We start from the raw sequence: 25,767 nt of genomic DNA, 5'->3' as shown, positions 1-25,767 counted from the left end.
CTCTTACGTAAGATTGCTGACTGCAAAGTTTTGCTATTTGTAAAAACAGAGTCAAGAGCGAAAATTTAAAATAAATTTAAAAGCCTTGATTAAATTAATTACAAACATTTTATTTTTAAAGAAGATAACAGCATATAAAAATTTTAAATCATAGCGATTGTTCCAGAGAGTAAGGAAATTTTAAAAAGATGACAGGTCTATGGTAAAAATGAGGTGAAATTGAAGCTGCAGGTAAGAGATACATTGGCAAGAAAATGGGCAAAGTTATGATAACATGAAATTTCGCGAGATTGGTTATCGCTAATCTCACCCTCGAAGCGACCGAATAAAAGAGCTGGCAGATTGGTTTACATTTGAAGGGCTACGGGGAAGAACGATCAAAGTACATTTTTCAAAAAAACTCTGGTTAACCTATGGGAACACGTAGATTATTACGGACAGTATTCAAGAGAAATATTATTCAGAAAGGAATCATCATAGTGAGTGAGTTTTAGCAGGAAAGAATGAGGCTAACTTGGAGACGATTCGAGATTTCAAGCTCAAAAACGTAATGAGGGAAATTTGAGCATGGTGGACTATGATCATTCTTCCCCGTGGCCCTTCATTTTAATGTGGTTTCATAAACGAAGTTTACAAATTTGCAACATTATCTAAGTTTAAGTTACTTACCAATTGAGATTCATAAATACAATGTTTTGAACCAATGTATCCCAAGTTATTTAGCGCTAATTTAAGGATCTTGGGACACATAGGTGCAACTCTCGTCTTCAATTTCTTATATAGTGAGTTATCTCTATGTTAATTTCCTTAGTCTAAGGAATTTCCTGATCGTTTTTCAAAAAGGGGTGAAAGGTTTTCTAGATGCAATTCTCAGTGAAATCATTCAAATTTTATTCATCTTTGACTACCACTCGCGCAAACAATGACAAAAATCAGCCCCTCACCCCCCTGGGGTGATTGTCGCCAAAATTAAATCAACTCTAATTTTTGTGTTGGTTTACTTTTATTCTAAATTTCATTTGAATCTTAGCATTACTTCTTGAGATATAGTAATCACAATTGACTGGAACTAACGTCGCCCTTTGAGCTATTGTTACCAAAATGGAATCAGCTTTTGTACCCTCTAGGGGTCTGAAGTCTACCTGAAAAGAATTTTTATAAAAACCCATTCATTACTTCTTGAGATACAGCAGTCACAAGTAACAAGAAATAACATTCGATTGTTCAATCTTCCTTTGAGATATGCAAAGGCTTAATATTCTTGCAAACAATACACATGAAAGCAGTAAATTTTTTCAGTCTAAAAAATAACCTCATTTCATGCTTTAATATTGTTTTAGTTACAGATGTTGCAAGAAACCAGTGGAGCCCCGATCGGAGACCACTGTGACCTTCTCAAAATTTTCATATTCGGTAAATTTTGACTAATGATTAATTTGGAGACAAAGATTGTTTTAACGTTACATTTGTTGAAATCTTTTTTTAAAAATGTTTAATGGCTCTTCTGATTAGATGAGGGCATGTGAGCAAGCAACTATTTTATTTGATTTATTGTTTTTTATATTATTTGGCATTATTAGCTGTCTCATTTAGTGAATTGAGAAATCCCCTCCCCCCCCAAAAAAATTGGTTTCTGGGCACTGTGACCTCCTGAAATTTTCTTATTGGCAAATTTTGTTTGGCAATTCGGCAAAATTTGGAGTTTTCTTTGGCAAAATTATCATTATTGGTCGAAATTTGGAGTTCCATTCGGCAAAATTTCAATCATTCGGTAAACGTATTAGTTCTATTCGGTGAATTGAGAAATTCTGCCGTCCAAAAAAATTAAGTTTGGTGCACCCTGCAAGAAAGTATTGAACTAACTCATTCTCTGTCATTTCTCTTCACTCTCGTGTCTGCCCGGTCAGATGTCACCCGTGGATTCAGTCTACTGCGAATCAAAAAATTTTCCGAAGTAAGCAGGGCGTATGCATTATTTAACTATTATTCCGGTCATCCAAGGCGTGACCTTCCTTCCCTTTATACGGCGCCCATGTTCTTCCGGCAATTATTCAGTTGAGTGGACAGATTCGAATCCTTCTCGGACAATCAGAAAAAGGTGGGACGACGTTTCGTTCTTTTTTTTTGATCGTCCAGGGTCTTTTTTGGAAACCAAAGGGTGGAAGCTGCCCTCGGTGAAAGACCTGTCATCGGCGTGCCTCGTTATCAAAATTCGTATCAAACAAATCTTCTTTCATTTTTCGTCAAAAGATGATATGGGCGTTGGCTAGTTAAGGATCAGTGAAAGTTGTTAGGGAAATGGTTTTGTGGGAAAAGCAGTTTTTTTTAACTCTATTAGTAATTTCGACGAAGCGTGGGTGGAAATAAATAGAATAAATATTTGTTCACTTCAATATTTGAATAGGGTTTATTAAGGTTAACACACACAGTTAATGAAACTGAAAGTGAACAATTCTCAAGTAATGGCAGTACCCTATCTCTTGGTCAAACTTTTAGAGCAATGGGGATATTTCATGTTTCTGAAGTGACAACTTATTTGTTTTAGCAGCTGTTGAATATAATTTTACCACCGGGTCTTCTTCACGAGAAACTATATTTTAAAGTAATAAATAATCTAAACTTAATTATTACAAACCAATATTATGAACATTCAAGTTAGTGTTATATTATTTTTTGCAAGTTAGTTCTAAGGTAAAGGATGGGCCAATTGTGAACATAACATTTTGTGGCACATGTGAACAGTTCTCATATGCTCTCCGTAATACTGAATGCGTTGGATGTTATTAGTGTTAGAAAATGTGTTAGATAGAATCCATGTCAATTCAACAAGGGGCGTAACTTGATGGTCTCGGATTTTTTTTTGAATTTAACATATGAAAAAAATTAAGAAATACGTTTTTTTTTTTTGTTTTGCCCAAAAAATTTCTGGGCCGAGATACAGGCCGCCAAAGATGTCAGTCCTGTCATGATTTCTCACTTGGGATTTTCGTCAAAATCTTTAAAGTACATTATCTCAGGAACGGTCGAACATATTTTGTTGCGGTGTTTTATTTAAAAGGACAATTTTTCTTGTTTAAAAAATAAATGCAACATTCTGAAATATGTGCTTTAGTTTTTTTCCCACAATCTTCTAAAAAAAAAAAAAATTTTTTTTTATTCTCAAAAACGTCAATTTTAAAGTTTTTAATTTTTTTTTCAGTTTATTAGTACCGCTGAGCACTACGTTTCCTGAAAAGAGGAGCTTCCACTATCCACTTTTTCGTTTAACAGATTTTAGAGGCATTTGAAAAATTAAGGGTTTATAAGGAACTCTTTACGTAATGGCAGACCTGAAAGTTCAAACAATTATTTCGCAACAAGTGGCCAGAAAACACTTTTAATTAAGTTATACAGCGAAATTTTCACTTTGAGTCTCCACTTTATCTAGTAGTTTTATTTATTTATTTATTTTGAAAACAAGAACGCGGTCTTCAGCCGATTCGCTGCATTTAATTGACTAATAAATTGCCACCCGAAAAATAACTTTTTAAAGTTATACTTATCCTAATGAAATAGAAAATCTAAGTCAGCACATGTGGAAAGAAATTATAAATAAATATGTGATTAAATCGTATAACCACTATGCCCGACCTGCTTTGCCCGAAGGCATGATTTTTATTTCAATAATTATAACCTTACATTTAAAAAAGAAACAAACGAAATGACCATAGTAGTTTGCAAGTGGATAGTGTCAGAATAACGTAATATTATTGACGATCAAAAAAATAAGCTGGTCTTCGACTGATCACAAGTTACAGATTTTTTTTTTATTTTAAGCCTGGTTGAGCCATGCTGCTTCGCTGGGATTAATTAAAATTCGGAGGTGTTCAAGTAAACACGACATACGTATACATCGCCGCTTACACACCATGGGGGGGGGGGGGGCATACGAAGGCCTACCCGCTTTGGGCCAGCCCCCCTATTTGTTTAACTTTCGTGCCAAAAAATTAAATGAATTGAAGTTTTTTGGAATACTTACTACTACTTTTGGAATACTATTCTTACTTTTTGGAATACTATATGTACTTGTAATTTGTTTCAAAAAATATTAAAATAATATAAATAAAATAATAATAATACAGTCAACTCTCAATAACTTGAAGTTCCAAGGGACCGGCTAAAACGTTCGCGTAACTGGTAGTTCGAGTTATGGGAAATTTCCAAAGAAGTCTCAAAAGTTTGGAACCCGATGAAAACTTCGAGATAAGGGAATATTTGATTTCAGCTTCGAGTTGTCCAGATTTGACTGTATTGACAAAAAAAGAACAAAATCTTCGTAGACTAGTAAGTAATGATAAAGGTGTTGTTGGCTGTTAAATCTTGACTAAAGAATTACACTGATTGACGAGTCTGAGTCGATTTACAAACCCTTGTGACTTAAAATGATTTATTTTTTCGCAAAACAGCGAAGAATAATCGACTATATTTTTGGTAAACGTAATTACTGAGATGCAAATATTAGTTTTATTAGACCAATATCGCATAGTAGTATAGCAGGGAAGGCGATTTATGGAGATAAGAGTTGTGAGACGACCTAATTACAGTGAAATCCCGTTACAACGAATACCAATACAGCGAAATATCCGTTGCAACTGTATACATTTTCAGTCCCAGCTTAATTGCCCAAAAATATCTTGAATTCGATTACAATGAAATTCCGGTTGCAACAGCCAAATTTTCGCTTTCACGAAGTTTGCTGTAACGAGATTTTACTATATTAACTTAAACACTTGCGCGCTTCTTGCAAATCAGCAGACGGAGTTTAAAAACTCCGGATTGCTAACAAACATGTTGCCCTTCTGAGTCAATTAAGGAGGACGTCCTGGGTAACATACGGGTCTCGACAGCAGCTTTTATTGACCTCAAGCTTGCTTACGACAATATTTGGTGGGAGTGCCTTCTACTGAAGATATGAAAACTAAGCCATTAGAGCAAATCTTTTTAATTTGAATACAGTCTTCCTGTACCAGCGATCTCTTCGAGTCGGGTACGTTAAGCACTATCAAAATATAAGATCTTAAAAACAGGTCTTCCACAGGGAGCTGTTAGTAGCTGCTTCTTTTCACTGTAAAAAAAATTCGGAAACGTTTCTGAGTATATCGTGCAGCTGCGGTTCATGAAATTTTCAAAAACGTTTCTGAGTATTTCGGAATTCTCTTTCTGTTATGTCCGGAAACGTATCTGAGTATTTCGGAATCCTCTTTCTGTAATGTCCAGAAACGTGTCTGAGTATTTCGGAATCCTCTTTCTATAATTTCCAGAAATGTTTCTGAGTATTTTGGAATCCTCTTTCTGTAATTTTCAGAAACGTTTCTGAGTATTTCGGAATCCTCTTTCCGTAATTTCCAGAAATGTTTCTGAGTATTCTGTGCAGCTGTGGTTCATGAAAGTTTCGAAAACGTTTCCGAGTATTTCGAAATTCTCCAAACAATTTTCAAAAACGTTTCTGAGAATTTCGGAATCCTTTTTCCGTGATTTTTTCTAAAAAATAATTTTTTACTATAGTATTGCATGCCATATCAGTTTCAATTCTTTCATATCTAAGAGCAATGAAACAAGCAATTTTAGAATCATTCGTGTATTTTTTTTACTGAATTTCTAATGACAAATAGCATGGTTAACAGCATAACATATGCACAGTTATAAATTTTTGAAAATTTATGAAATAATATAGTAGTTTCATTCGCAATCACAAAATCGTCGGGGAATTGGAGGGGGGTGGGGTACCTTCTGAAAAGTGGGGATTGTTTGTTAAACAATCTTAAACTTCAGTTTTTCTTTCAATATTTTCAAGACAAAATTATCAACATATTGTATTTTTAATGCAGAACTTAAAAACATATCTTGTATCAAACTTGATAGCTTTTATTTTTGGATAAAATTTGACAAAACTTACCTACACTTCGCGTTCCGAAATTCGTTCACGTCAAGTCAATTTCTTTGACGAACAAAGTGTACCGAAAAGTACCAACAGAGAAATTGATGAATTTAAATATGACACCAAAGTCCTCCTGCTGGAACCATTCGGGTTTATTCTTCTGTTCTTGCCCTTTTCCAGTTTATCACAAATATAGATACTTAATCAAAATAGGTTACTGATTTTATTTTTAGAGTGTGCGCAAAATGCATTATATATTTTATTTATTAAAACATTGAACTCTATTACATGATTATTTCATTTCATATATACGAGAGTCCCCCCCCCCACACCATAAGAGTGATGGTGCACCCATAAAATGCAATAAAGCGCCCCCCCCCCTAAAAAAGCAACCCCTTGAAAATGTCAATGGCACAGTCTGCGTGGGGAACGTCCCTCGTCTTCTCCCCATATGTGCATTGCATATTAATAACATAGTATTTAAAAAATGATCACTTTTAAAACGATGACATGAAATAATATTACTTTTTATTTCGGCATGTAAATGCAACTGTTCCATTTTTGCCACTGACTCATTCCTCCTGACTGTCCTACATTAAACTAGTATATCCACGAAGGAAATGTTATTTTCGGAACAACTAATGTCAAGGAATTTTTTTATTGTTAACCACATTTAACAAAATGAATAAGCAGATGAATCAATTGCATAACTATGTTCTTACTAATAAATAACATGGTCATTTTCTAATGGTATAAATATTTTTTAATGAATGAATAAATTATAATAAAAAAAGATAAATAATACTGGCACATTTTTTGCGAAGCATATTACAATACTAGAAAATATTTGCATTACCATATTTTTAATGAATTAAACAATTGATTTTTTTTCTTTTTGAACCAAAATGTATGTACTTCCAAGTATTTCGAAATAACTTTTCTGGGATTGCTTCTCAAATATAAATCTTATTTCTTTTGCGTATTTAATCAGTTTCAGTTGGTTACAACAAATAGTACACCGCGCACATAGGTATATATGTAGGATAACTTTAAATTAACTCAATAAACCCAAAAACAGTTACAATTGGAGCCTCATCAAATGCAAATCAACAAAAATATAAATGTATATAACAACATGTTTTAAAATATTCATTAATACTTACAAGTGAACATTAGCGGAAGAAAATTTAAGTACCTCCATTACAACTGAATAAGTAATCCAAAGGGTTTCGTTTCATGAAGTATAAACACGGGTGTTGAAACTATTCAAGCTTGAACACACAATATATATCTAATTATGGTCGCACTGGAAATTGTAAAGAAGCAAATGGTTATTAAATAACTTAATAGCTGCGTACATCGTCTAAAAAATCAAGGGCAGTCCGAAATGCAAAGGCGTAAAATTAGTTTTGACACATTTTACTACTCTCTAGACATGAAATAACAAGCAATCCAATGCGAAACAGTTGCTGACTGCAGCAACCATACATAAGAAAAAAATAAGTTCTCGTTATTTCCGACTCATTGGCGCCCGGGTTGGAAGGATGAAATACGCTTCGAAGCGTTGCGTCATCACTTCCGCTTCTAGATTTCTTGAAATAACAAAAAGCTTTCTGAATAATGAGGAGTTCGCTATTGGATGAAGGATTCCTACTATTTCGGAAACGTTTCCGATGTATCCAGAAACGTTTCCGAAATTTGTTACAGTGTTTAAACATGTAGAGTAATGATTTGATTTCTGAAATGAGAGAAATTTCCGGCTTCAAGTGTCTCATATATACGCTGATGATTTGGTTTTCTGGGTGCTTCATGCCAATTATTAATTGTTACGAAGCGTTTTTGTTACTTAATTTGAAAACGGTGTCTGATAATGAACGGCTCTGACTGTTTTGAGTATGCCAATTTATCAGGAGGTTTCAACGATGAAAGTGATGATCTTTGGGATGAAAGAAGTAAACTATAGACTGTATAAGAATTAATTTTTACAATATTTACCCTCGTTCCGTAATTTACCCCTCCCGCAACTGAAATTGCAAAAAAAAAAAAAAAAACATTATACCTAAATATTCATTTTATGCCCAAATATATATAAGAATCGATTATTGCAGAAAGGGCATAAGTAACTTTTTTTTTCAAAATTCAGTTAGCTGTCGTTTTCTCATATTTGCATGTAGAGACATCGACTAGTGTAGCAGGGAAGTCAATCCTTGTACAACAAAGCACTTTATTTAAGGGTCACATTTTTCGTTTAGTGCAGATTTGCAGTAAACGGGAAGGAAGAAATAGTAATATGCAATGGCAAGATCATAGAAGAACTAGATTTTTTGGCGTAATGAAGTAAAAACAATTAACTCCTTTGATCTAGCATAATTTCGTAATGGTAGGTTCGTCAGCTCGGGGGGTTAGGGGGTATTCAAAATCACGGAATCGGAATGAATTTTGCTAAATTCTCAGGGGGGTTTTCTAACATCACTCTAGGAACTGCGAAAAAACTGTATGCTTTCAGTGAGATATATGCTGGTCAAAATAAAAACAACACTCCAGGAGACTTTCTAAAAATAGCACTGAAGAAATTTAGCAATATTGCTGATGACTTTCCCCTGAGAGGGCATTCGTTTGTCCTTTGCGACCAGGATTTTGGGACAGTAAAGCGAATGTTAAACAGATATGACCAGTGGTTGGAAGTAGCGCGCTACAAGTAGCGACGCTACTGTAGTAGCTACATTTTTTAGTAGTTTGTAGTGTAGCGCACTACTTTTTTAAAAAAGTAGTGTAGTGAGTAGTTAACTACAAAAAATAGTAGTTTGTAGCGATTTCTGGAAACTACTTTTAAATAAACTGAAAAAAAAAAAATCAAGGTTCAAACAAATTTAACTGGCGTAAATTTTACACAAGGTACATCATCAGATGCAATGAGAAATAAGACTCATAAAAATACCAGCTGACCTCAGGCATTTCATTTTGACGCCATACGTTCTATCTGTTTGACACCATTAGTTTGTAAACGTAATTTTCATATTTCACCAATATTTATATGGAAAAAAGCACTTATCTTCGCAAAAATGAAGATAGCGGTGATTTCGCAAGTTGAAAATTTTGTGAATTTTATATGAACAGACAGAAGATTGTAAAATAAAAATATTTTAGCGAGGCTTAAATTTTCGACAGTATTCACCTAATAAAAAGAAGCTACTAAAAATGTTATAGAAAAGGAAAAAATTGAGCTGTTCTGGAGGACTTACAATAAATACCAGCATTACAGTGTATGAGAGTATGATAACGGGTATTTTTCATAGTGTCTTCTGATGAGTTAATTTATCAATCGTTTTTTGTTCAAACCTCTTACGGTGTGTGTGTATAAGGGTGTCCCCCCCCCCCCCAAAACAAATCGAAAGTTGATTTTTCAAGTCGCACACTCTTATATGTTATCCTTTTACGTCAAAAAAAAAAAAAAAAAAATCATATAATTTGAACAACGGCAACAAGTGCCGATTATGTCTGAAAGTGAGAACCAGCACTTGTAATGCTAGGCAAAATTAAAATAAAATGTTTTTTTAGAAACTAAAAATTTATGTTGATAAAACATTGCTCCTATACCCCACATATGCACCTCAAAAACATGTATTTAAATTAAAAGCCATTTAGATATCCCACACGTGGCCTAACATTTATAATTTTCATCAAAAAATTAAGTTTTTGATACACATTTTCAGAAAAGTAAGATTTTACGAAATTATCAAGCTAAAAAAAAAAAAAAAAAAAAAAAAAAAAAAAAAACAGTAAAATAGAAAAGTGGGTAATTAGCGTTAAATAGAAATTTTTGTTTTCCTGCAATTTTTAAGTCTCCCACATAGTACTCAAAGATATGGATTTTTTCCAGGTTGAGTTAAAATTTTCATTTAAAATACTATATTATGTATTTATTATTCGTTTGTAATTGTTGATTTGTAAATGTGTTCGCCAGTAATTTTTGAACTTGATATTCTATTTAAATTTATATGCAATTTTTTAAAAGATAACTGACAAAAAAATCATTTTTTTTAAATAAAATTATAAATTTTAGGTCATGTGTGGCATATCTAAATGTTTTTTAATTTGAATAAATGTTCTTTTGGTACATGTGGGGTGTTGGGTACAGAAGAAACGTTTTATTAACAGAAATTTCGAGTTTCTAAAAAAAAAATTTTGTTCTTTTTTTTTCGATTTGGCATAGCATACAAGTACTGTTTTACACTTTCAGGTGCAAGTCGGCACGGATTGCCGTTGTGCAAATTATATGGAACTTTTTTTCACAATTGTTTTGACACAAGAGGAAAAATACAAGAGGGTATACGACTTGAAATATTGACTTTAATTTTTTGAGGGACAACCTATTGTGTATGCTTTTTATTTACTTATTTTTTTAGAAAGTAGCGAAGTAGCGACTACATTTCAAAAGTAGTTTGTAGTTGCTACATTTTGAAAAAAGTAGTTGTAGTTGTAGTTAACTACATGTGTAACAAAGTAGTTGTAGTTGTAGTTCGCTACAAAAAAAATGTAGTTTTTCCAACCACTGGATATGACAGATTATAAGCATGTGAAATCTAATCTCTTATAAGTGAAATCCCGAAATTACTACATCAAAATTCACCGTCAAATCTGCTGAAAACAATGAAACCTGTAACTGTTAAAACAGGTGCCCTTCATTTTTTAAGAGGACTTATCTCCCAAATTGAGATTTTGGGAAAAAATTCTACTGGGTGACAAATGTTTTCAATTATCAACATTCATGATGCTTAAATATTCGATACAACATCAAAGGAACGGTTTCAGGCTAGCTATTTTATAGACGGTTTTCAAGAGAATATTGCAAAGTAACGCTTGTCGGCTGAACTACCTTTGCCAATATTGAGTATAAAGGTAAAATTTTCATATTGTTAGAAGAAATAACAAATATCAAGCTGATTATTCACTGCAATTTTGAACATAGGCAGACTAATATGTATATCGAACTTGGTACACAAAACTAGACAAGAGAGGCATAAAAAGAAAGATTTCCATGGAGGATGAATTTGATGAATATGAATATAGTTTCATACACGCATGTAAAACTTTTGCGTTTTATCTCAGTTTGTTAGTTTTTGTATTTTTTTCTTATTTTTTTACTAAAACAAGAATAGAGAAAGAGGAAAATACACGATATATTTTCTTAAGATAATGAATTTATGAAGACGGACTTCACTAATTATTTTTGTCACTTTGTAATGTTATTTTTTATCATCCTAAATCAGTTTGAAACAAATTTGTTTCACTTGATTTACATTTTCATCACTTTAAACTAGTCTTTCAGGATATTTATTGCAGAAAGGGCATAAGTCCAAATTAAAAAAAAAAATAATAATAATTAATTTCAGTGACGAAATTAAACGTAATACAAGGCGAGGTAACGATCGTACTTATGGCTGGATTAGTCATAAAAATTTTCGTAGAAATTAGTTCATTTCTGAATGAAATAATCACTTTTTATTGATTCCTGAAAAGTTGCATTAGTTGAACTTATGCCTTTTCTGAAATAATCGATTCATATATGTGTGTGTGTGTAAACTTACGTGATTCGTTTGTTAAGAGCTAAACTATAGTTTCACCTTAATCAAGTGCCTTCTGTATAAGCAGTGATAGCAGCTTACAAAGAAGTCATCGAGTTAAGATAGCAATGGCATCACCTTTTTTCCTATATATGATTCTCCTGCGGAAATAAATCTACTGTTTTACCTGTATTCAGACCTGTAGTACTAGTTGGAGAACAACAAATTCCGTCCATACTATTCCCTCGATAAATTGCCTAAAGGGTGCACTAGGGTGGTTCAAAAAATCCCTTTTTTTCAGTTAGAGTTCAGGACACCCCGTAATTTTTTTAGACTTACTAATAGCTTTATGCTGTAAAAGTTTTAGCTTCTTACTCAAATTTTAAGACGGTTTTCAATGACCCCTCAATTTAACATTAGCCGTAGCATAGAAAATGTCATAAATTTCGAAACATTTAATTTCCCCAGTTGTTTTTTTGTAAATAATTATTTTATTGCAATGCATATGCATAATACTCGTGTATATTATAATGTGTAGCATTTTTTTCCCTTCATTTCAATGTATTATTTTAGCCCCCCTCCCCATACTGATGAAGCTTGGGGAAGAGGGTTGAGCACCATTTTTCAGTGCTAAAGTGTTCAAGCTAAAATTCTTCCAGTATATCCAGTACACAGGGTGTCCCAAAAGAACGTTTACAAACTTAACATGCTGGTCTGTCATATCATGATGAACAAGATTTACATAGTAACATAAGTTCGAAAATACAATGCTGGCACACTACATACACACAAAGTCAGACACTAAAGGATGCACAACATGTCGCATATTTATTACACAAAGACGATGTTACGCAACATTTTAGTTTTCAAGGAAGGCTTATAGCTGTTGTTGAAATTTGCTGCCTTTAGCTGTCATACACGCGTCGCAACGACAAAGTACCGACCGTTGTAATAACGATCCATTCGGACAAGATTTCACCGATCGCTGCGTTGTCGTTGTAACGTGATTATGAGAGCTGACAGGACGGAAATTTTATCAACTACTTTAAGCTTTCCTTAAAAATTAAAATGTTGTGCAAAACTGTCTTTTTGTAATAGATATGCGACATGTTGTGCATCTGTTAGTGTCTGACTTTGTGTGCATGTAGTGCGCCAGCATTGCGTTTGGGAACACATGTTCCTATGTAAATCTTGTTCATCATGATATGACAGACCAGCATGTTAAGTTTGTAAACGACCTTTTGAGACACCCTGTATAGTATCCACAAGTCTAAAAATATTGAGGGGTGTATTGGTATCTAGGAGAAACTTTTTTTTTACATATATTTTTGAACCACTCTAATGTATATTAAAAATAGCGCCATTTTTTGGGCGATAAATTCGAGTTAGCTTAGAAAAGCAACAACGGAAGATTATAGGAAATAAGTAAAGCCCAATGAAGGAATCAAGTTGTTATGCTAAATTAACTTGAGCATTTGAGGGATTGTTTAACGCAGAGCGAAAACAAGGAAAAGTAACGACAAATGTTGAAGCGAAATAAAAACTTGATAAACAAACTGATAAAAAATGAAAATGGAATTTAAAAATTAAAATGCCGCTAAAAAAACTTATTTTAACTATGATTTTTAGGGTACGTCAAAGCTTAAAGTCTCAGAAAAATGTGGTAATGAAGGTAACTTTTCAGCACTTCAATGAAAGGCTGATGAACTTAAATATGTGTTCATGCTATTGAAATCACACAAACAGAGCGGAAAAACAACACTACTGCTCACTACTGCTAACTCTTAAAACGTTAAAATAAATAAATAAATAAATAAATAAATAGATAAAATAAATAAATAAAGAAAGAAAAAAAAAGCAAGAAGTTCGAACTTATTCAGCATAGAAATAGGAGACCATTTGTTTCAAACAACTACCCAAAACATTTTTTTATGATCCAAAAGGTACGTACAGAAGTTTTTAAATATGCTATTTTAAGTTAGAGTATGATTTTACTTTCAGAGGTGCAGTATAATGGGTTTGGGATATACTATCCCCCTCCCCAGGATCTTTTAGTATTAAGTCATATTGAAACTATAGCAAAGTGATGTATAGGGTGTCCGTAAAGTCCTTGACACCCTTTTTAGAAATCATAGAAAAACGACAAATTATCGCATAAATATGCGGTTTGCGCCATAATACTTCGCGGGATCAAGAATTTTTTACGACGTAAAAAAAAGGATAAAAAGGAAAAAAAAGGAAAAAGTGCAATTATAAGTAATTTACATTGACTGCTATGTCGTCACAGAAAGAAAAACAAACGTCATGTGAACTGCTTAATCTTTTTACTTCCTTTTACAAAAAAGGAAGTGTTGTATTTGCAAAAAAATTTTCACTCAAAAATCGACCTTAATTTTCCTTTTACTCACCCCCGAGTGAATGTTGAGTTTTTTTTTTCGAATCGGACCACACGTGGATAAGTGCCTAAGAACGTATACACACGCGAAATATCCATTTTGTGGATTCTCGAGTTAATTAGAACGTGTTTTCACGTGACGTCTGTATGTACGTATGTATGTATGTGTGGTGCGGATGTGCGTATGTATGTCGCATAACTCAAGAACGGTATGTCCTAGAAAATTGAAATTTGGTACATTGACTTCTAATGGGGTCTAGTTGTGCACCTCCCCTTTTGGTTGCATTCGGGTGTTTCTCAAGGGGTCTTTTGCTCCTTTGTGAGGGGAAATCATTGTTAATTTCGATGTAAACTCAAGTGGTGTTATAATTTGCCGGACACTTGGCAATATATCGCCAGTCTTTTGGTCAGCAAGTTTTATCGCCAACTTGGCGACCTATTTTTTTTTAATTTGATTTTAGTTTGGCCATTGTTAGTGATATTAGAGAGTAAACTATTGAATCACATTTAAATTGCCAGTAAGGGGAAATGACATTAAATTGGAATAAAAGGAAGTCATGTGATGCACACATCAGCTCGTTATTAAACAGAAATCCATACCTTTCCGTACCAGAGTTCAGTGTGTGCACCGTATGTTGCTCGAACCACATCTAAACGGTTCATCTCATGAAGAACATATTAAACTCTGGTAATGAAAATATTGCTTTGTGATTAGTACAATGATTAAAGACCTCACTTGACGTTTGTTTTTCTTATAGTGACGATACAGCCGTCAATGTAAATTACTTATAGTCACACTTTTTCTCTCCTTTTTTTTTACTATGTCATAAAAGTTCTTAAACCTGTGAAGTATTATGTCGCAAACTGCATATTCAGATGAAAATTTGTTACTATTTTATGAATTTTTGAAATGTATCAAGGACTTTTCGGGCACACTGCAGATTCATGTTAGGACTGTGTTATGATCACCTCCTCCGAAGAGTCTGACATGTCAATATACTGGCATGTCAAGACCCGTGCTCATTGAAAAAAAAATGCCTGGTGCTAGTTACTTCCTTTCAAATGGTTTTGATTATTTTAAGAAGGAAATAATGCTTGCTGTGAAAAATCTGTTACGTAAATGGTTTTACACCGCTTTGCTTTATCAATAAATACCTGTGACCTATTGCTGTATGTAAAAAGATTTGGCGGCTGAAAATAGTTTTTTTTATTACTGTCTGCGAACGTAGGAAGTGACTAGCTGCAGGATTGAAATTTCCTGATTTTGCTTTTTCGTTGAAAATTCTCTTCGTTGTTTATATACGTGACCTATTTTACAAACCAGAAGAGGTGTCAACAGACAGTACCACATGAATTCAAGCCGCTGTCGGAATGAAACGAAAAGCAGCATTTGGGTCTGCCGAAAACACCCCTTTAATTTATGGGTTCGCCATGTGTCAGGGCTCCCCAAAATGTTCTTTCATTCCTAAAAGAATGAATAAAACAATCAGAACCACACTTCCTACCCTCTTGACAAGAGGCTGAAAAGCGCGTTTGTACGTATATCCGTTGCAGATTCGCAGAGTGGCTATTAGACGTGATATAATTTCCGGACGATATTTGTGTGACCTGCAGTCAATATAGGTCAATGGTCAACGGCGGAACTGCACTGCCTGGACATTAATAAGAATCCCTATGAAATGGATCTTGCTTTAATTTTCGTGATATCTTTTGTTTTGGGGCTCATCTGGACTGTCTGTAGGTTCACGGCCAAGGGTAACAAGGTCATTAATAATTAGTGCTTTACTTTTCCATGGAATTTAGTATGCACCAGGAGACATCTGATTGTGTGTTTTTGTCCGCATTGGGGTCTTTTATGGGGCGGTAATGCAAGGAATGATTGTGAGGGGATATGGTTTTAGCGATGTTAATAATTTGCTGCGGGATCGTTATACAACTTCCGTTCCCATTTTGAAGGTACTGTATCAAGAGAAAACTTTTAATGAGACTCGGTTTTTCTCAGAAAAATTAACATAGCCAGTTTGTGTTGAATGCTATTGTGCCCCATACGGTGAAAGGAGTTTTCCTGTAGCCACAATCTTAATTATGTTTCAATAAGTCACGGGAGTGTGTTTTCCAGTTTGCTTTTCGATTGGAATTTTAAGTTACTGCTCTCAGTCTGTGATATAGCTAGGTTTTCTTCTCAGGGCCATTCTTGTCATTTTTTAGAGGAATGAAATTCATTTTCGAAGAGATATACACGAACATAATGAAGATTAAAAGTTTTTTAATAAACGCAAAAACTACTATCATTTTTAGGTTTAAATGAAAATCGGTGAGAAAAGAAGAAATGTGTACTTTTTTTTTATTTTGACAGACTGTTTCATATTCTGCATTAAAAAAAAACATAGCTTAATAAATATTTTGTTTACACGTTTTTTTTTTTTTTTTTTTGAGAGATTGCTAGGTGCAATGCTATCAATCAACAACATTTACTTCCCAAGAATTCCAATCTTTCTTCCTTAAATTAGGACTCTCTTTGAATTAGTAATGTTTCACATTCCGTATTTAAAAAAAATAACAAAACGTAATAATTTTTTTAGCTTGAACATTTTTTTTAGAGATTTCAAGGTGCAATGCTATCAATTAACAACATTTATTTATCAAGCATTCCAAAATTTCCCCCTTTAATTAGAACCAAATTAGTTTAAAAAATCCATTTCATGACCTTCGATCGGTCATGAGATCGATATTAAAATATACATCATTTTGTAAGGACTCTACCACTAGTATACCAGGAAAATCAGTTTGTTTCATAATGAATTTACTGTTCAATAGCTAGAAAATAGTTTTGTAAAATTAATGGGGGAAGAGTTTTTACAAAATGGAGCGTGACTTAAAAGCTTGTGAACCCTCGATTTTTGAAACTAATTTGGTACTAAGTAAAGGAGGAATGTTTTGCAAGTAAATGTTGCTGATTGATACTATATAACTCTGAAATCTCTGAAAAACGTCTTAAAATTGCCAGTTTCAATGTTCATTACAAAAGTATTCAAATGTAGCAACTAGTTTAGGACAAGATGTTTTTCCAAACTCTGTACCTCAGAGCCAGCCTGACGTATGTCCAAAAATTGTGATTTTCTGTTCATTAGTGCATTGTATTGTATGTAGTAGCCCATTCCGTATCGAGCCATCTGAACGCAATTAAAAAAAAAAAAAATCCTTTTCATTTTTTTTACCAGGGTTAAAAGAGCGCTTGTCCCATCTTTTCCATGCGCCAGAAAAAAAAGTTTTTCCTCTCTCCTGTAAAATTATCATAATGTGGCTTACGTTCCTCTGGCTCTGAGGTACATAACTGTGGTGACTAATTTAAGGCTTGCATTCCTCTGGCCCTGAGGTACAGAATTGTGGTGATTAATTTAAAGCTTACATTCCTCTGGCTCTGAGGTAGAGAACTGTGGTAACTAATTTAAGGCTTACGTTCCTCTGGCTCTGAGGTACAGAACTGTGGTGACTAATTTAAGGCTTACGTTCCTCTGGCTCTGAGGTACAGAATTGTGGTGACTAATTTAAGGCTTACGTTCCTCTGGCTCTGAGGTACAGAACTGTGGTGATTAATTTAAGGCTTACGTTCCTCTGGCTCTGAGGTACAGAACTGTGGTGACTAATTTAAGGCAGAGGGACTAGAAAAATAAAGTAAATTATACTATATTCATACTATCATTCATTACAAATTTTAATGTAAATTGGTTATGGGAGATACATATCTTCCGTAAGTTAATCACTATGTAAGGATTTGCTGTACAAGTACCAAATGTAATATCGTAATTCATTTAATATTTCCCTGGTATTTTTCTGCTGCATCTAAGTGCCGTTAATACTATTCCATCACATACAGATCTGCTTGGTGTGGAAGACCCTTTCTTGGGGTTATTTCTTCAGAAGTCTACAGCTCCTGGAGTTCTGGTCTGTTTCAGAACTTCTTTCCATCTTCTTATTTACACACTAGTGGCTCCAGTACGGCCTTGCCCGTAGTAGAAAATTAAAAGGTCTTTTGGTTCGCATGTATATTTACAAATAACGTATGATGAATTTCTCGCCAATTGGCTTGCTTATGTTACGGTTCAACGTTATGATAACTTTGTAATTTTCTCGTCTATCTTATGATTTTGCTCAGGAAAATGTTCTTAAAATTGGAATAGAAAAAGAACAAAATCGAATTTTCGAAAAATCGCTTTGAGGTGCACACCCCATGCTAAGAACTAATTTTGTGCCAAATTTCATGAAAATCGGCAGAACGGTCTAGGCGCTATGCGCGTCACACAGATCCTGACAGACAGACATAGATCCAGAAGGAGAGACTTTCAGCTTTATAGTCTTCAGTCAGACTTCAGTCAAGATAAAGATAACATTATAAGAAATAACTAATTGGAAAACTCAATGAATGTCAGACAACGCGTCTCAGTAACTATCTTACCTCTTTGTTCGCTAAAGCAATCCGAGAAAAAATGCTCTTTCGTTGAGAAGCTTCCGTTGACTATATTTTGTGTTGGTTCTTTAACACTAGAAAGACGGAGGGGCCTGTGTGGCCTCTCGCGTAGTTTGTTTTTAATAACTCGGATAATATCTAACGGAACTTAATGGAATTTTCTGACTTTTCATTATATGACACTATTTGAATGCTTGTTTAATCATTTAATCATTCGCCTCATAGTACTGTTAATATTGATCCTTATACCAAGAAAGACGGGAGGGGCCACAGTGGCCCCTAAGCATTTTGACAATTAAAAAATTTATTTTTTTCCTTTCTCCTAATTGTTGTAGCATAAAAAAATGCCATTCTCTCTAGTTTAACCTGTAACTTCCTCTTTATGTAGCCGATTGGATATCCAAATGCTATAAACAGTACCGACTGCTTACCATCCTAACGGTGGTTATTGCTCTTAGAAAGGAAAACTAATTCAACCTTTTGCCCAGTATAGAGAGAAAAACTAAAAATAATTAAGTACTAAGTTTCTATTTACGAAAGAAGGTGTATCAGGCATGTGGACTCCCTCAGGAAGAATTTTTAAAAGAATTCACTCCAAAAATGGGTAGGGGCCACACTGGCCTCTTCAGTCTTTCTAGGTATACAGAAAATGTCAGTCATTCTAGTGTTAATAAATCTGTTAGACGCTATCTTTACTAACAATAAAGCTGAAAGTATGAATGTCTAGATGTCTGAATCTCTGTGACGCGCATAGCTCCTAGGCCGTATTTCCGATTTTCATAAAATTTGGCACAAAATTAGTTTGTAGCATGAGGGTGTGGACCTCGAAGCGATTTTTTGAAAATTCGATTTTGTTATTTTTCTATTCTAATTTTAAACAAACTGCAGTGGACGAGCAAACTACAAAATGTGGGCGAACAAATGAACATAGCAAATTGGCGAGAAATTCATCATCCATTATTTGTAAATATACAGGCGAACCAAATGACCTTTTAATTCCCTACTACGGGCAAAGCCGTGCGGGTACCGCTAGTATAGTAATAAACCGCTTCGTAATGAAATTCTTCACGGTGGAGATCGCTTACGAAGACAATAGCCTATGTGTAGGAGGAGCTATTCTCTTCTCTGATTGGCCTACTTACTTCCTATTATTTTATCTATCTTTTCAAAATTTTATTGACCGCCTTTAACATTAAATGCTTATAAATTGTTGTACTGGGGATTTCAGAACCGTCGCCTGCTACACGCGAACCAGAACTAGACATATGTTCGTGTTTAAATATGCTTTTTTAATTGCCTTTTAGTAAAAAAAATTTTTATTGGAATATTCGTTAAGCAGTAAGTAGTACCAAAAAAAAAAAATTCTTGAGTTGAGATTTATTTTATCCATTGCATTTACGAAGAAAACGTGATGTTCAGTCCCCTCGAATTTAAAAGGAAAAAAAGAAGTTCATCATATGTGGATTATTCTAACGATTTGAGCACTATATTTGGGGTAAATTTAACCTGGCAGTGTTCTAATGCTGTGATTAGGATTTGCGTAGCCTTTGCAATGCTGTCAGGTTAGCTCCGACTATAGTTGCTATTACTGCAGCATTGAACCCTCCAGTTAATTCCACCATTCAATGGCGCAAAACCTTTGCTGTTGTTTTTATTTTTTATGTTTTTTTAATCAAAAATCAATAAATAGATAAATAAATAAAAAATTTACACTTTGAGATTGCTTTTGACAAATTGAAGTTTTCACACTGAAGAATTGCTGCCAAAGGACTAACTCTTGTGTTTCTAAAAACAATCATTTTGCATCACATTTAGTCGGTCTTTTCTATTCATTTAATTCTAAACGATTTTTTATTCTTTCTAAACATCATAGAAAAAAATAAATATCATAATTTGCAGAGCAGACTGAGATATTTTCAAAGAATTTGAATTTGTTGATAGATTAAAAATTTGCAAATTTGTGAGTCAATTATTTATGAACTACATACATTCTTAGATGGTGTTTTGGGCAAAAAATATTATTGACGAAAGCTTATATTTGATTGTAACGGGTTCTCTTGTGTCAAAGTTGGAAAGATGAATTTTTCTAAATCCTTGAAGCTCTTGACAGAATTTTTGATTTTTTTTTTCTCAAAAAACAAGGACTGAACTTACGCTAATAAACATGTGTTCTTATTTTTGTACGAGTAACACTAGTTTCTTTATTGTTTTGAAAGTTCCAATTTTAGTTAAATTCAATCCACTTTTAATTAAACCTACCTTTCCAGTAAAATCATTTCTTAGAGGTTACGATGTTTGTGCGAATATATTCAAAAACAATCAGTATCTTAGAACATCTTTTTTGGTATTATAGATGCTTCGGTCTCGAACTTTAATATTTTGTGTTTTATTAGTGACGCATCTCTGATGTAAGTGAAATACACAATCGATTGAATAGACAAAATAAACTGATTGAATCAACTTTATTGACAATCATATTTCTACAACATCTATTGATAGAATACTATGACGAAATTTGAACAAAAATTTGGGCTTCAGGATGCAAAACGGACACTACATGTCTTTGAGACATTAAGAACATGAAAGTTTGCACGGATTTTTCTTAAAAATGGCGAGCATTCTAAAGTCAGTCATTCTCCGAATTAAAATTGTGTTGAAAAATCATTCTCATTTATTCACAATTGGCAGAACTTTGTTTCAAGCTTTTAAAGCAATGATGATTTATATGAAAGATTCGAAATGCACTTTGTTGGATGGAAAAATTAAATGCAATAATAGTTTTATTTAGTCCATTTTCCAAACACAATCATCGAGGTAATTAGTTGCATATACTTTTTTACACAGTTATGAAAAACCAGACAGGGACTTTTCGATGTGCAGTACAGTTAAACAAATTACCTGCTTTCTGAATAGACAATAAATCTTGGGCGTATTTTTATTTCTTGCAGTTACCCCATTGAATTTTAATTTTTAATCCAACAAATTGCATTCTTATAGTTTCATAATTCAATAACTTAAATGTCTTTTTTCAAAATCACTTTGCGATTGACGTATGTGATATTGATACGTTGGATGAATAATGGGGGCATTGTAATATTTTTTTACGATTTTTCATTCGTTTTTAGTGTAATATTTATTTGCTAAGTGATTTTAAGGGCAGATTCAGCTCGTTCCATTGATAATTTTAAAACTTATACCACGCAGAAACACACACACATACACGCGGACAATGTTATGATGTCTGTACAGATACTGTAAAATATCGATTTATGTTCGTAGACGAATTTTTCTTGTTTCGTTTCTTGTCGTAAGTTTCTTCTGCGCATGCTCCAGAACAGACGAGAACAAGTGCGGCAGAAACTTTTTTTTAAAAAGGAACCTGAAAGTAAAAAATACATTAAAAATTACCCTTAACAATGTAAGGAATTCAAAAAAAAAAAAAAAAAAAGGAAAAGAAGTCATGAAAATCAATACATATATTTAAATTAATTGTTTCCCTTTCCTGATAAAAAACAATCTTTCGAAAATACAGAAAATTTGAGCATAAAGATCTCATATGACTTCCATGAATTAGAGATCAATACATGAAAGAAACATTCAATAATATTTTTAAACAACCAAAAAGATATGGATGCGTATACTCATGCGGGTTGGAAGTAATATTTCTTTTATGAATTCTTAAAAGCTTATGGAACCTTAGAGTTTTTTTATTGCTACAGTTATGAAGTAGCTCCTTAAAATGTAAAGAAATTTGAAAATTTTGTTTGAGTTTAAAATTTTAGTTTGAAACTACAAAAATTTAATGGGACGCCTTATAGGAGTAAAAATACAGTATAGTAAAAGTGTCTTAGGAGCGAGCAAAAGAAGACTTTAAATAATTACATTTAATTCTTTAGAATGTTGAGAACCGATGCCGAAAGGAGATGCACAGATTTATTAAATAGAAATATCGACTATGTTTTACAGTTCGTCGCCAACTTGGTGATATTATATCGTCAAATTGGCGTCAAAAAAACGCAGACGATGTATCGCTATGTTGTGGTCAACCAATTACGAAATCTTATTCATCATTTTTAAATATCTGATTTAGCAATCAAGCCCTTTATGAGATGATTTTTTTTCTTCTTAGCTAACTCCCACAATTGGCTGTTGAGCCATAAGGCGACATACTTACCTGTAGAGATAGGTCTCTACATTGGCGACTATTCGGGGAAGGTGGGGGCAAGGGGGGCAACACCCCCCAACTTTATATGGTTCATTTTTTAAATTTTTTTTCCAATTTAGGAACCGAAACTAGAAATTATAAAAAAAGCAGAATTGTCAAAACTTTCAGATTCTATTATTTGTTTTAGTTTGTATATCTGTTTACGGAAGATTATTTAGCACACGCATTAATTTTTAGTTTAAGTATTCATTGTTTAGATATTAGTAAATCAATTGTTTTACTTAAACAAGTCATAATTGCTTAATGAAATTATTACCAAGTGTTTGTGACTTCTCAAAATACTTTGGAGTACATAATGTAAGTCTAATTCATGTCTAAGTGTTTCTTTGAAGCATGTTATTGCATACATAATTCATCAAAATCTAAAAAAAAACGGGAGTTAAGCTGTTAAAATTGCATCAGTTGAGATTTACATGCTCTAAAAACCAGCCTTAGCAAAATTTTGTACTTTTTTTTCCCTCATTTTTTTCTTTCATTTTTTTTTTTTTTTTTGCCCTCCACTTTTCAGTCCCAATCGCCGCCTCTGCCTGAAAGTGGTTCAAAGCAGAGCAAACTTTCGGGCGTTCAGCGTTCACGGTTCCGTAGTTGTAAAGATGATACTTTGGTGATGTGAAAACACCGATATGGTGAACGTTTGCGGCACGATAATCATGCCGTGTCCTCATCCTGAAAGCTGCCACACAGCAGTAGGTATTATGAGAAGATTTTAGTATATATTCTAATAACGATTTATCCCCAGTTTCGCCGACATTTAAAATTCCCCCCTCCCTTAATATATCAAAAGGTATGATTGAAACTGAAAAACAGGCAGGAAGGAAATTTCATGTCGGGAAAACTGGATGGACACCCGAGTAACAGTTTGATTTATTCGCAACCACTCCAGATCGAAAAAAATACACGAGGTAAAAAAAAAATATTTTTGCTCATCCAGAGTCTTTTAGCTGAGCTTGAAATTGAAAGTTAAAAAGTAATATATTTTTCACGAGGCAAGAATGTATTTGAAACGATGCCAGTCGTCATTTGTCGATAGTACCAAGCCAAAGGTCCCTGAATATTGTCCGTTTTTCAGGAGAAGGCACTTCGCCAAGCCTCCTCGAACTCTGAGTTCCATTTTACGCGGGGTTGATCGGTACGCAATCTACGTGCTTCTAAACGAGACAACTAGACAGCCTGAACTTGGGCATGCATTTTAATGTACAAAAATGTCTCAGTGTCCTTTACATCACTTGCTTCATTTGTTCGTTGGCATTTTCGTTTTCTTACATTTTAAAAACTGCCGCTTTTACAACAAAATGATATGATCCGGGTATACCTTCTTCCGCAAACAGCGAGATAGAATCATCGGATACCACGTGACGAGGGAGGAGTCAAGTGCCTTCCTGTGAAAAACGGACAATAACTCACCAATCCTGATCACAGGTCACTTTCGGTGAGGACATTTAACGAGAAGGTGGCTATACTGTCTCCCAGAGAGGAACTCGCTGCTCGAAGACTGTACTGTCCCACATCGTTGGAGGAGCACTTCTCGATACTGAGGCTGCACTCCTTGCCCGACTTCGACGTCTTGATGAGGGCACTCTTCTCGTCTAGGACTTTGCCGTCTTTCGTCCAGGTCACTAGAAAAAGGAATGGCACGTCATTGCAAAAGAAAGCAGAGATATCGGCCTGGTATGAATTAAATCCATCTAAACTAAGAGCAGTGAGTCGAAATGTTTTAACAGTATAACAACAATTTTTTTGAGACATCTTAATATTAGCGAAAATAATTTAACTTTTATTTTGAAAAAATGTGTGAAACACATTTTTTCGAAGTGAAGCTTTATCTTTAGAAGTGAAGCTTTTATCTTCATCCGCACGTTTTCTCTCACGCCATGCTCTTTTTGTTTCTGCCCCTACTTAAGCATATTCACAGTAAAAATGCATTATAATGAAAAAATAGATAATAAACAACGAAAAAACTAAAGAATACTTGAAATTCGCCTTTTAATTGTCGCCAAAAACAATGAAAAAAAAAAACAAGTAATTATAAAGTTAATTTTTTAATAAAAGTTTACAAAGTAATTTGTTAAGTTTAATAACAAAACTAATTTCATGATTACTAATAGTTTTCATTCTTTTGGCAACAATTAAAAACGGAAAGTATTTTAACTTGATGATTATTATTATTCATTGTTTCTGGAAACAATTAAAAAAAAAAAAAAAACCGCACAAAAAGATTGCCGACGAGAATTTCAATGTCGTGGTATAAAAAGTTTCACTTCAAAAATTCCATTTTCTACCACATGGTCTTTAAGGGGTTGAAAAATTGCCTCCCTTGAAAGACGGAGCAGCAAATTCTGATGGCCATTCTGTTGATAGTACTTTATCAGATTCAATTTCAAACTGCAGTTCACACGATTGTACAAATAACATCGGCCAGTTAAACCATATTTTGAAAATGATGTCACTTTCTTAACCGTTATTATTAAGTTCATGGTAATTAACCATGAATTTCATTCTTTGCGCATCATAGAATATCAGGTTTACTTATAGGATAACAGACTTATATAGGACAATAGACAACTGGATAACTAAGGATAACTTACCTTTATCAGCACTGTTTTCCAACTCTGCAGTGAAAGTGGTTGGCTGATTTTCGTGAACTGTCTGTGACTGTGGGAATTTCTTGAATCCTGGTCCTTTGACTGGTTCATTAGGAACTGAAAAATAAATATCAATAATTCAGAGTTATCAAGCACTAAAGAGTATTACTATCAATATTGGTAAATATGATTAGTTTTTACTTTGGTACACATAATTTAAGCTAAAAAAAAGCCCAAGGTTACCCTAGATGACAATTTAGATTAAGTGAAGAAATCTTTACCTAAAACGACTAGTGTGCAGCTGCTGAAGGCTTCTCCAGCATCGTTGAATGCCTCACAAGTGTAGATTCCGGCATCATCCGGGAATATCTCTGGCACGACGAGCTTGTACTCGTCGCCTTCTGTCACGTACTGGAAGTCCTTGCTGTTTTTGATCTCCTTTTCGTTGTGGAGCCATACGACATCGAACGGCGAAGCACCTGGGGAGAGAAGTTAAGTTGTTATGAGGCATACATGTTTATAGATATATGACTGAAGAAATGGTTTTGTTCTTTTATATTATTGGGAAAATAATGCTATGTATTCTTCAGTTTATAGGCATTATTTCCATCAATAG

At 33.8% G+C, this 25,767-nt stretch overlaps 1 protein-coding gene across 1 annotated transcript in view; it reads right to left on the bottom strand.

Moving 5' to 3' along the window:
* Positions 1-20,787: 20,787 nt before the first annotated feature.
* Positions 20,788-25,767, bottom strand: part of LOC129224536 (twitchin-like) — a 380,173-nt gene continuing 375,193 nt past the window's right edge. The window contains 4 exon segments of the mRNA XM_054859008.1: positions 20,788-21,723; positions 23,974-24,185; positions 25,155-25,268; positions 25,433-25,630. Coding sequence (XP_054714983.1) covers positions 23,983-24,185; positions 25,155-25,268; positions 25,433-25,630 — 515 coding nt within the window. The 3' untranslated portion in view covers positions 20,788-21,723; positions 23,974-23,982.

The sequence above is a fragment of the Uloborus diversus genome, chromosome 6 (assembly GCF_026930045.1).
Source record: "Uloborus diversus isolate 005 chromosome 6, Udiv.v.3.1, whole genome shotgun sequence".
NCBI classification, from domain to species: domain Eukaryota; kingdom Metazoa; phylum Arthropoda; class Arachnida; order Araneae; family Uloboridae; genus Uloborus; species Uloborus diversus.
The sequence above is the reverse complement of the archived record's forward strand: the minus strand, read 5'-3'. Positions and strand labels throughout refer to the sequence as shown.